This window comes from Stegodyphus dumicola, chromosome 10 (genome assembly GCF_044657685.1).
Source record: "Stegodyphus dumicola isolate Sdum_Otavi_A_Nest chromosome 10, ASM4465768v1".
NCBI classification, from domain to species: domain Eukaryota; kingdom Metazoa; phylum Arthropoda; class Arachnida; order Araneae; family Eresidae; genus Stegodyphus; species Stegodyphus dumicola.
This window is the reverse complement of record NC_140777.1, coordinates 33266953-33280281: the sequence shown is the minus strand read 5'-3', so window position 1 is coordinate 33280281 and position 13329 is coordinate 33266953. Positions and strand designations below refer to the sequence as shown.

At 33.2% G+C, this 13329-nt stretch overlaps 1 protein-coding gene across 2 annotated transcripts in view; it reads left to right on the top strand.

Annotated features, from left to right (window-relative positions):
• Window positions 1-13329, top strand: part of LOC118198202 (glucose dehydrogenase [FAD, quinone]-like) — a 45713-nt gene that overhangs the window by 18963 nt on the left and 13421 nt on the right. Inside the window, exons 7-10 of one of the 2 annotated variants that reach the window (XM_085824858.1) lie at window positions 2119-2286; window positions 5048-5204; window positions 7823-7971; window positions 10577-10754. In XM_085824858.1, the coding sequence (XP_085680984.1) occupies window positions 2119-2286; window positions 5048-5204; window positions 7823-7971; window positions 10577-10754 (652 nt within the window). The remainder of the gene's footprint in view (window positions 1-2118; window positions 2287-5047; window positions 5205-7822; window positions 7972-10576; window positions 10755-13329) is intronic. The other variant, XM_085824857.1, reaches the window with a different exon arrangement.

Genomic DNA, 13329 nt, shown 5'->3' with positions numbered 1-13329 from the left:
GCATCATTGTAAAATTATTAAAAACGTGTTTTAGGGATCCTAATTGAAGTTGATTTACTGTAAACTCCCTATCGAAATAGTACTCTGTTACCTATATATATTTTGGGAGGAGGTAAAAAGAATAGAAATTAAAATTAAAAAACTTAATTAAAAACAGTTGATATTGCACAATAGAAGATTAATTGTTTTATCATTGCATTAGAATAAAAGGCTGGAATATTAAAATACAGTGGTGTATTTTATCAAATAATATTATACAGAAGGAAATTTTCTTTTACAAATTGATGTCCATTTACAACAATAAGAAAAGAAAATAAGCAAAAGGCAATGTGGATGAGTCATGTTAAAGACATTTGATATTCAGGACTGACGTTAAGCCTTATGTTGCTCGATAAAATTTACTGGCCTTACCGGATGGCGTAAGAGTTATTAAATAAAATTTTTGGTTCCATGTATCTGCAGCTCTTAAATTCCGGGGTCGGCTTTAGGCCAGGTATTATGCCGCCAGCAAACTCTACAGCTCCTAAATTCTGCCTTTCTTGTGCTTCCGTAAACTCTAAAAATTTGTCACTCCGTACGTCTGCCAACTGCAGGGTCATTCGTCCACTCTTTTGATATTTATCTAGTTGTGGTTAGAGAATGTTTTGGATTTCTCTCGAATATATTTTTACTAGACACCTGACATTCGAAACTTTGAATCACATGAATCTTGAAGAAGGTTTAAGATTCGAATATTTGAATCTTGGTGCATTTTTCATTACTCTGATCTTTCGAAATTTAACTAAAATATCAACTATTTTAGCACATAGAAAGAATTAGTTTTTTTCAGTTCCAAGCTCCAAGTTCCGCTGGATGCGCCGCTGATTAACTTGCAGGATTTGCAAGTTTTGTTCCGACTGTCTGAGTTAGTTGCTATAGAGCGCTGAAAGTAGGAGAATGCCACTAGATCCGTTCATTAAAACAGATTGCTATTAATACATTATAGGTGGTAACCTGATCACCAGTATCATTTCATGAAGGGCTTGACTGCAATAAAGCATGTATACTTTTATGAATTCTTTAAACAAAAAAAAAAATTTTTTTTTTTTTTTTATTTTTCGAAATTCCTGGAAAGAATTTAGATATATTGATGTTTATCTGTGTTTACTCTTAAATAATCCTTCCTACACATTTGATTTGATTTTTTTAAAGTCTAAGAACTCGAACTTTCACTCGCTGTATTTTTTTTTTTTTTTTTCAAAATTATTTTGTGGGAAAAAAAATTTAAAAATTTAGTGATTTTTTTTTATTAAAATTAGATTCCAGATTTTGCTTTATTTAAAAAATGTTAATATTAAGTAAAAGTTTCTTTTTCTTCTTATTCTTATATGAAGGATTCGACAGATTTCAGAAACTTTTAATCTCGGACTCGTACTCGTATTAGAGAAAAATTCGGATTAATCCCATTTGTAATTTTACTGCGCATAATAAGCAAACTAAGAGCTTATAAGATCTGCTAAGAAGCTGAGATGTAAGAGCTGCTTAGTCAGTTCTAATCTTGATTTTTATATGTATTATGGCTAAATGAATTTTCTATATCGATAGCTTGAATCTGGTTTCGATGGTCGTTGGAGAAGTTTCTGTTATTCGCCTGTTATCTTATCCGTCTCGAAGAAAGTCTTTATAATCAAAGTTTTACTGCATTACTTTAGTGTATCTCATATTAGACACGGGGATAACGGTTCATGGTTTCCTTCGTATGTGACGAAAATAACAACCTGTTTCTTATATAAAGCCATTCCTATCACGGCAGAAATCATGCGTGAAATCCTTAATTTTTCCTTTCTGAGCAGCAAGGAAAGTTGCTTTATACAACGGATAGCACACAGTAAGTTACGCATTAAAATATATCGTGTTGTTAATTGATATCCAAGAAAATTGGAATTTATTTTCAATTTTAAAAAAGTTATCAATACTTTAAAAAATATCGATATTTTGTTATAAATAAACAAATAAAAAAAGGAAGAGGAAAAGATATTATTTTTGTATTAATTTCTGAATTTGAAAATGTAATTAAAATACAAAAAATTACTTTATGACAGCTACTTTCATTATGACTGTCCTTTTATTATTTTTCAGATAATTATCGATAATCACCAAGCCCAGGGTGTCATATTCGATTTTGAAGGCAAGGAACGCGAAGTGAGGGCTTTCAAGGAAGTCATTCTCTCCGCTGGAACTGTGAATTCTGCCCAGCTACTGATGCTGTCCGGTATTGGTCCTCAAGAAGAACTTGAAAAATTTAACGTAAGAGTTCTTCACGTATATTTTTAATTTTTATCGTCATAAAGTACGTATTCGGCATCACAATTTACACGTGTATTTTACCAAGTAAATTTATATGCCTATATGCAGAGGGTGGTATTTAATGTTACTTATTTTTAATGTAAGGCAATAAATACATTTGTCACGTACAGCGCTAAATACAACTGAACACAGTTCAAATTAGTCACGAGGTTGGTCTTATGACGGAAGACACTATACTTCGCAACATGGATCTGGAAGATGGCAGGAATGTCCTGGCATCCTCAAGAGTATCTAACCATGTTCAATATGCCTAACCATTTATGCTTGTATTTATTACTGTGAACAAAATGCGATCCTACTTTTGTTTTTGCCTTTCTGACTTATCTCGCTTGTCTGACAGTAACATCAAATCAAGCCTACGAAATTCATCCTGGCAAGGAGTGCAAGATTGCGCCGGTCATTGGCAAGAGCCTTAAACACCACACAGGTAACAGTACGACTTTACTCAGTTCCACCCCCAGTTTTGAAGGAGAGCACCCCGTGGAGATGGATCCGAGGGTATCCCTCTTTCCCCAACCTCTGGAGAGGACTTCCGGCCGGCTAGCCGCATATTTAGAATGCCCGCATGCCGCACAGACATTATATATTTGCAAACAGCCTTCTTCGAAATTCGGACCTGGGCCTTTCGGCACGGCAGTTAACGTCGATACTTGTTATCCAGATTGGGTGGCTGTCCTACTTTTAAAATGGGTAACGTCAAATACCGCATCCTTTATAACGAGTTAGTTTTAAGAGCGAATTTAATTTCAACCATTTTCAGCCAAATAACAACTGACGGGAATGTTCTCTAAGGTTTCTCAACCTACTTTCTTTAAAATGTCGTCTGTTTACGAAAGAAAAAATTTTAATGGAATTTTTTACCAGAATTTGTGTAGCCAGTATCTGGTGCCCTGGATTTAAAAAACCAAAATGTATATCTTTGAAAAGTCTCTGAAGCGGCATAAGCAGTTTAATAAAATTTACCATTTGCATTATTTTAAGTTTATGTTAGCGTGAATAGTTTTGTGCACTGGAAGGAGAGATGTAAAAACGGAAGTTTTTTTACCTATCAAAATCTTTACGAATGATGTTGTCAAAACGTTTAACAACTATAAATAAAACATTTGTTTAAAATTCGAATGATGATGACAGCGTGCAGATTGCATATTGGCTAAAAATGCACTGTTCACAATATTAGGAAAACACACCATTAGGATATGATAACCACCCTAGCTTAGGGCATTAGATTTAAGAGGGTCACAAAAATCATTGTCTAACTTTGCATAATTCTGCTTTCACTCAGAAAAAACTTCAAAAAAAAATTAGTATGCGGGTTCCTTTGAATGACCGCTCAGATTAACTTTAATTAATCGAGCCTTGTCAATTCTATTAGTATTCTGGAAGGAAGTTGCATTAGCCACTTGCAGTCGTCTTGCACTTGCTGACATTTCTACTGTTCCGGTCAGTCGATAGACAATCACGTGATGTCAGTCACGTTCGCGGGGTTTGATTTTAATTTTGAATCTGGCAACACAAAATTGTAAGAACGAAATATTTATGTTTAGATCAGTTGCATGGATAATAGCGGAAATAAAATGTTTATATAAACACAATATTTGGTGCCGAATGACAGATGCAGCATTTCGAACAGCTACGCTCCTGTTATCTCGAATTAGACGCAAGTATGATTATATTTTTCTTTACGCTGGCTTAGAATACTAGCTTAGACAATCGTACAGCAAAGAATGCGAATGACTGCACTGTAGCTCTAAGTTGGATTCGAGGGGATCCTAACCGTTGAAAAACTTTTGTCTGAAATCGTATTACTGAAATCAGGCAATACACTTCTTCAGCACAGGGACGTCATGCGCAGGTAATCAGAATCCAGCAAGTCAGCTTTCATGTGGTTATTTCAGAAGCAAAGCTTTCTATCTTAACATTGTGATGGGAAGGACCATCTTGGATAACGCAGCTTCGAGATGTTTGGCCTACGAAATCTGTTTCGATGAACCAGCATCCTCTGGCTAAAGCAGAAACAAGGAAAACAAAATTCGAATCTTTGTGTTCGATTACGTATAATCCTGTCATTTTAGCAGAAAAAGAACTTGCTGAAGGGGCTTTTGCTAAAATAAAATCTACGTCAATGCATGTTTTTATGAATAAATTCTTGGTTTTTATGAATCAATCTCAGATACATGACGTATCGATGTTACACTGAGGTCACAACTTAACGACACTCCTTCTCGTTAGGGTTCACTTAAACCTCTTACCTACTGACTATGTTATTCACACTGTCTTGCTTATATTACAAAGTCATGGCAGTCAGATATTTATCTGTATTACTATTATTTAAGTTCTAATCTATTTTAATAATCAGCAACTAGCAATGGAGTATTTTAAGTGTGGATCTCAGCAAGACAATAATGAAGTTTTCATGTCTCCTGGTCCGAAAATCTAAGGTATATACGTCCCAGTTTCCTGTAGAAATTCCTTATGGAGGTATCCCTCCTCTTTGACAGATAGCCCTAGTGTGTTTTGTCATAATTAATTCAAACTAACCTAACCAAACCAAAGAAACGAGCTATTCTCTACACTTTTATTTCCTCCTTCTTTTCCCCAAGGTAGAAGTGATCGAAAATAGGAAAGTTTTTAATTTTAAGCTTTAATATTGAACTGAATATCTAAGAATTAATTATTCAAGATGCAAATTTTCAGGATTCAGAAACTGTTTCAGATACCACTAGTGGCAGATTTACCTGTCGGCCGTAATTTACAAGATCATTGGGCCACTGTGTTACCATATGAAATGAATGATAAACCATTTGAGGAGAAGCAAAAGGACCAGTCAAGCATTTGGGATTATATACTCTCAAAAACAGGTGAGTGTTTATTTAATAACTGTACCAAATGCAGCAGACATCAAGCATGCAATTAAAGGATTATTTTGGCATCAGAAATATGTATATCTTACTCCAATTTTGCGGGTCCATTATGTTATGTAACTTTATCACACCGCATCATTTATCATCCACGTGGCCTAACAAATAATCAGCTCGCATTGTGTTGCATTTTGAGGTAGCATAAGATTTTCAATTTGTCTTCTAAATTACTACTATAGTTGCGTAACAAATGGAACACCTGAAATGCATTAAAATGCACGTTTTTATTAGTCCTAAGGGATTTGAATCCCGAAGGACTATTTCGTTTTGGCATTTTGCGTCGGACGGATAAATGTCGGTTCACTTTTCAAACTGTTGCCATAAAATGTTAGAGTCCTGCATTATATTTGAAGAAATTAAGTAATGAAAATCTGCGTAAATGTATGTATATTTCTCACATTGTCATAAAATAACGGTACATAGAGTCATCGAATTTTGAATAACGTAATCCTCCAACGAATATGAGCATGTGGAAGACCAAATTTGAAATTTGAAATTTGTTTTATGATCGATTTCCTATTTTTTAAAACTTTGACGAATTTTTGATTAACAAACTCAAGGATTTCAAAGCGAGCAATGGCAACGTTGTGCAGAAAAAACATTTTTATCTCCAGCGCGTGAGTCTCTGTATCGGAAATTCTAAAGATATGCTCGTTTTAAAACTATTTTGCGATATTGCTGTTGCACTGGATCTTATGGTTTAAGTGCGAGGAACATGATATTTAATAAAGAAAGGTAACACACAAAATGTTAAAAAACGCCCCTTTGGACGTAATTTAAAATCTGAAACATTTCAGATTTTTTTTTTTTTATTATTAATTTATATTTTGTGTTTATTTTACTTATGAAGCTAGAAATGTTCTTAGCACTTTCCGAAATTTGTGAAGTGTATATTATGTAATCTTACTCTACCATGCACATATCCTCGCTGCCTTGCCACTGCAGAAAAAAAAAATTGTACTATTCAAACTGGTGATAGTAATTTCATAGGAAATTTGTGATTTTTACGGTCATTAATTTTCTCCAATTAAATTTAATTTTAATAATCGATTTAAATATATTTCGTCGCTTAACATCAGAGGCCGTGAACCTATAAGCCTTCGGTGACTAAGACTTTAGTAACTCTCTGTGATAACCTGTGAGTTAATCGTCAGCCTTGACGATTAACTCGTGTCGTTTCAATAAACTTTGTAAATTTAGTTAATCGCCTCGTACCGATGAAAAACGACTGCGGTTTAACTTTATTTTAATTCACTATGCATGTAATTCATATGTTTTAAACACATTTCATTTGAGACAAATGTCGAGAATTGAAAAAAACTCAAATTGCTTGGAAGATTTTGATTGAATTTTAAAATCGTTTAATAATACATTTAATTGATTCAAATTAAAGTATATCCAATTTATAGCATATGTAAGAGGTAATTTTTATAAACATTTGCAGCGTTTATTGTATATGAGTTATCTGATAAATTAAGTGGACTTTATTCCCTGTGATTCTAGAAGTGATATCATTAATTTGATATATTCTACATGCTACTTGACACGTAGGTTCCACAGACACGCTATCTAGTCCGTAGATCTAGTCCTAGTATCTAGTATCTAGTCTTTGTCCGTAGAATACTTCTTGCCAGTAGTGAAGCCGAGAATAAAATGCATTTTGCACTTTGATGTCCAACGCAAAATGCTTCACCTTTAAGGGCGAGGCTCTCTACGTTGTCAAAATAGAAGGGAAAGTATGGAGATTGGCGAAACACACCTCAGAGGACGTGTCGGATACTGGTCAAACTGTTAGCCGCTGTGCGTAGCGTATTTCCTTACAAAAGAGCAATGTTTCGAGAGGGCATTCTGAATCGATTGTCCTCGATCATCTTCAAATTTTCCAGCGTTTCGTAGTAACAAATACTGTTCATTGTAGCTCCTTTCGGCGCCCTGCATGTTCACGGCGATGAAAGAAATTGATCAATAATACTTCTTAAATAATAAACATTTAGTGATGAAGGTATATGTTGCTTAATTTATTCAAGTTTAAAATTTGAATATCTGTTTATTTTCCAGTAAAAATGATTACAAGCCAAATGTGTATAATATGAGCAATTAACTACTGTATCAATAAATTCAATAATTTTTTCTTTATTTCTGCATACATCAAAACAGCTTATTTACTTATTTATCAATTTCACTTATTTATCAAACAAGCCTTATAATTTATTAATAAGGCTTCTGTCCATAAAAGTCCTCAGATAGCCTTTATTTTCGCAATTGCTGGATGTAAACGTACAACTAGAATTATAAAAATGCATTAAGTAAGACAAGTGTTTACACTCTGGCATTTTTAAAATTTTAATTTTTCTACGGATCCTTAAGTCCGTATTTAAGAAAATTGTATACTCATTCTAAAAAGTAAAACACAATAAGTTAGCTCTCATATAAAGAAGACTGAACGCATTGCTTAGATTTCAGCTTTAAACAAAAACCCACCTAGGAATTTTAAAGACATGCTGTATAATAAGCATATCAGTTGAGAATAATCATTTGGTTTAACTTTTTTTGCCTAGGACCGCTCACCTCGGTTCAAGGTGTAAATAATATAGCTTTCTTGGACAAGGATGGGCCTAAATCTCCTGGAGATTATCCTGATTATCAGCTGTATATCTGGGAAGCAGCCGTAGGTCCAGCAAAAACTCAACAAAACATCAAACCAGAGGTAATTATTTGCCCACAAAATAAGCAACTGTAATCAAATTGTAATCTCAACATTCATCTCATTAACATCTAAAATTTGTCATAATTTGGCAGCCTTGCAGTGTAAAAGCTGTGAGTCGGCAAGAATTGTAGATCGATTTCTGTTTTCTATAAAATAATGAGTATAAAAATCAGTGACGCAAATTTTCACGTTTAACCTAGAACATTAGGATTTTTATAAGATTTCGGAGAAGAAACGAAACGACTATGTATCAAGAATCCAGATATTTAATGACATTTCATTCTGCTAATAGGTTGATAAACATAGAATTTAGCAAGATAACATACAGATAATTCGTAGCTCTTTAAAGCTGAGCGAAATCCTTTACAATTTTACCGTTTCAAGGGGCATACTATCCAAGATTCTGTTTGGGTTGCAACACCTTTTAACGGAACTGATCGTCTGAATTCTCATCTTTTTATAATAGACCAGGAATTCTCTTTTAGATACGGAATAACTAACGAATAGACAACACTTAAACAGATGCTTTGCACTTAATGGTGAATTTAAAGCAGATAACCAGATTAACGCTTGGTGCCTGAAGTTATCAAACTATTATTAGTATGTAATATTCAATCTTGTTACTTTGGAGGTTTCCCTGCGGTTATGGCATATAATTCCGTTTGATTCATGTCCGTTGCCGGAAGCCGTCATAGCGGTGCACCCACTCACTAACTACATGGTATTAGTATATTTTAATGTATTCATAGATTACAATTTTCAGGCTTGGTTCTTATTAGAAACACCATTCATCTATTGACTATTCATATGTGCTCTTGTATCGGCATTAGGTTTTTTTATTCATGCTGGAGGGGTGAAAATGAGCAATGGACTCGAACCTGGACCTCTCTAATACGTGCCGAGTATACTATCATTACACCACGAAGACATGCTGAAAGGAGGGAGAAAATACCTTATAATCTTTGAGCTTGACTTGCATTCATAGATGTTGCGACGCGTTTCATTCGTACAGAAATGTAATTAATGGCGTTGTAAACAGTGTTACTAAATTATGCACATTACATTCGTAATATATTTCAAAATTGAGATGACTTTTATGTTTTAAAATTATTTTAATATTGTGTATGTCTGGGAGAAACATAAAAAAAAATGGAAAAATGACAACTTTTTTCATGACTATATCTCTGGATGAATAAAATTTTATGCTGCTGTTTCTAAACTTTATGCATTCAAAGTTTTATGATAAACCTAAGGTGATTGCTCATTTCTCACGCATTTCCCACTATTTCCATGTTTCTATACATTGCTTATGAATTACGAACTAAAATGAGTAGTAAAAAAGTTCATATTTTCGTAGAGGATAGCAGTTAATGTAAGTAACTGATAAAATTTGGTTTTTAATGCCTAGTGATAAAGAAGATGAAAGTGGAGATGACGAAATTCATGGCAATAGCAAACAATTCACAGAAACAAATACTGTAGCAGTAAATCTTATTACTTCTAAGGTGAATGTTATAAAAAGGTTCTTCAGATTCCTGCAATCCTGATTCTATACTGTCAGAAAATAAAAGCAGAATATCAAGATTAGGAATTTAGAATGTAAGGCATCAAAGAAATTATGATATATGTTATGGAATAAGGAGAAGATGAAGTATGCGGAGCAACCTTTTCTCGCAAGAGAATGTGTACATGCTGTCTAAAAGGATCGTTAATTTGTCTAAATAACTGATGAAATGTAGTTTTTAATGCTAGAACCAAGTAACAAAAAGAAGATGAAAGGGGAAGATAAAATGTATGACAGTAGCGAAAAATTCGCAGAAACAAGTGCTGACGCAGTAAATCTTATTGCTTCTAAAGTAAATGTTATAATCCAAAAAGAATCTTCAGATTCTTGCACTTGATTCTGCCCCTGTATTTTCTCACCATGGACTGTCAGAAATTGCAGGAAGAATATCAAATGAAAGAATTTAGAATGAAACTGCTATCAGTGGTGTTCCAGGAACGTCTGTTCAAACTCAGGCATCAAAAAAAGTATGATGATGTCTCATGGAGTAAGGAGAAGATGAGATATGCAAAGCAACCTTTCTTGCAAAAGAAAAGTCTACCTCCTGAAATATTCGAGGAAACTCTTCGTTATTGATAAAATATTGAGCTTGGAAAACTGATTTAAAGATATATTTTGTGTTTGTAATTATTACTGTTTAAATAATAGTCGTGAGAGATAAGTTATTAGTGAATACGTGCTGTTGCTAAATAGCAATGAGTGGGAAAAAAACTTAACAAGAAACATAATTTTTAAATATTTTACCCTTTCTCTGCAAGCCTTTTTAACAGCATATAAATTTTTGCGCTAAAATAAAAACTCTTGCGTGTAGTGTTAATTCTTAAACTAGAAACACTAAAAAGGGCAAGACGACAGATGGCTTACTTGCCAAAAGCTAGTCATGTATTTTAATGAGCTATATAATTGTACATTTAATTTAGACCATATCCAACTGACAATCAGAAATATTTTCTTTATTATTATGATAAATAAAAGATGTTTCTTACTATACCTGTTGCGTATTTTGGAAGGATTTCGTATTTTTCAAAATTTTTCATTCAGTACTATGAAGCCATCTATGGACCGTACGAGAACTCTTCTTTCTACTGGTGTGCCTCTCAGATCTTGCATCCAAAAGGAAGAGGAACAGTTACTCTCAAGTCTTCAGATCCTTACGATCCCCCGGTGATTGATCCCAAATACTTCTCAGATCCAGAAGATATGGATATTGTCATCAAAGGTTTGTAAATTTTCTCTGAAATATGATAGATTATACTGTTAAAGTAGAAACGAACGTCACTTCGTAAATAAACTGGAATACTTATTCTCAGGATTCAAATTCTTCTTTTCATTATAATTGTTTTCTATGAGATGATGGATCGAATAGTCGGGAATCATAGTTTTAATTTTTTATTTAAATAAAGTGGGAAATACAATGTTTTCACGAAATATTGAGTATAATATTAAACAGAGAGGGAAATACAATATTTTTGTATAAAAATTTGCTGCGGCGATAACGAATTCTACATATAACACAATATTCGTGAAATACCAATACAGAAATTTAAGTTTAATGCATAAATTATGCATTTATAAGTAAGAGTAGTAATCTTATTGCTGTAGGAATTCCGAAGAATTTTAGGTGATTTCCCAAAGTTTCCCGAATATCAAATTTTACTACATTTCGAAATTTTCTCTAGGAATATTATCCTTTAACTTCTATTTATATCTTAGATTATTTTCGTATTGAAATAATTTTTATGCTACTTTATCTGCTAGAATTTAGGCAAAAATACATTGCAGAGTAATGCTGTTACAAAATATAAACCTAAAGTTGAAATTGAAGTAAAGCTTTGCTGGATTTCTAGAATACGAAGAAAAGTCATTTTCCGAAATTCCCTTCATTATCTTATCATTGCAGATAAACAATTTCGATGCCATGTAATTTTTATCCTTTTACGGGATACTTAATGAATAAAATCTGTATATATAATGTAATGAGTAAAAATACCGTCCATTTAAATGATAAACTTCATCTAAAATAAATAAGCTGCGGCCTTTTCAAATTTCATTGGTTAATAAATGTATATTTCAACTAAATTATTTATAAGCTAATGTTTTATGTATCAGATAATGTAATACGTAATTATTCATATTTTAATTAAATATTTATAATTATTATATACTAGTGTCTTGTTTTACTGTTTCATTTCTGATGAACATCCCGGGAAACGGTAATATAAATTTAAGAAAATAAAAACAAAGCGTATTGCACATTACTCTGCATTACATATGTTGCAAAAGTAATCAAATTTTTTACTCGCTCTGTCATAGGAATAAAATAAAATGGACTCTGAAATTTTAGCCTAATCCTATGGGGACGAGTAAGAAATTAAAACAAGTATTGTAGAGACATTAGGTACTTTTTTGGAAGCAAGAGAGATGAAAAATTAGCAACCACCTTCGCCCTCAGTCGAACCAGGACGTCTGGAATACCGGCCTAGCATGAAGAGCCACTACAGCAGGACCATAGACCATAGACCGTCGCGTTTATGAGAGGTGTACGACCTGTGAGGGCCTTTACCAATCTATTTTTGATTCCGTATGGACTGAATCATCTGAAGTAAAATACCTGAATAATCAGGACAGAAAGAAATTCTCTATGGCTGTACTAAGCAGCTGTGGATTCTATTTTGTGTGTGAATTTTCATCTAATAATTTTTTAGATAGTAAATTTCACGATTTTATATACATTTGTTTTCCTAAAAGTAGTTTTCTTGATTATATGCTAGATTTCTAATACAAGTCCTTTCAAAATATACAAGTTCGTGAATTTTCACTTAATTTCTGCCCTACAATATTTTTAAAATATTAAGATAATTTCTATTTTCATATCTTTAAATCTGTATATATATAATAATATTTTTCTGCTTCTTATTTTTCTTTTCTGGATTTCTATATGTAGAATTTTTTATGTACAATTATTTTCCTGATATTTATTTTTCCTGATTATATGTAAAAAGAAAATTTTTTCTTAATATTTACAAGTCCGTTGCGTTTTAAGGTTCCGCTGAGGGTCGAACCGTTGATCTTAGGGTGTACTAACTTTGCATGGCACAGTGGTAGGGGTTTATCCCGTTAAGCTACCGGTCGCTTGTTGATTTATCACCAATTGCTGTTATGATGGATTGTTCTTGGCCGTTTAAAGGGCTGAGATACTGTGTAGTCATATTTTCCTATTTTTCTGAGGATGTCATAGTTGCCATTGTCCAATTTTTGAAAAAAGTTATGCGATTGAATGAGAATTTCTGTATTTAGTTGGTTTATTTTTAGATCTCTATGTAAGGTGGAATTCCTTACAAACCATGGTGCGTTTGTTATCATTCTTAAAGCTTTGTTTTGAATTTTTTGTAGGATCTCTCTATTACTCTTTGCTGCGCTTGCCCATGCTGGTGCAGCGTATAATAATATAGGACGGATGCTTTGCAAGTAGAGGATTCTTTTGGTATTTATATTTAGAGGTGAGTTTCTTCCAATTAGTGGATATATTGATTGCAGAGCTTTGGATGCTTTGGTTCTTGTTTCTATTATGTGTTTTTTAAAGGTTAGTTTTTCGTCCAGGAGGACTCCTAAGTATTTTGTAGCCGCTTTCCGGGGGATATTGTTGTTTTCAAATTTCAGATCTTGGTAAATATGTCTGGAATGCGTTCTTTTGAAGATGACTACTGTTGATTTAGTGGCATTTATTTTTATTTTCCATCCTTTGTACCAGGGGGCGAGTTGGTTTATTGCATTTTGTAATTTTTGGGTGGCAT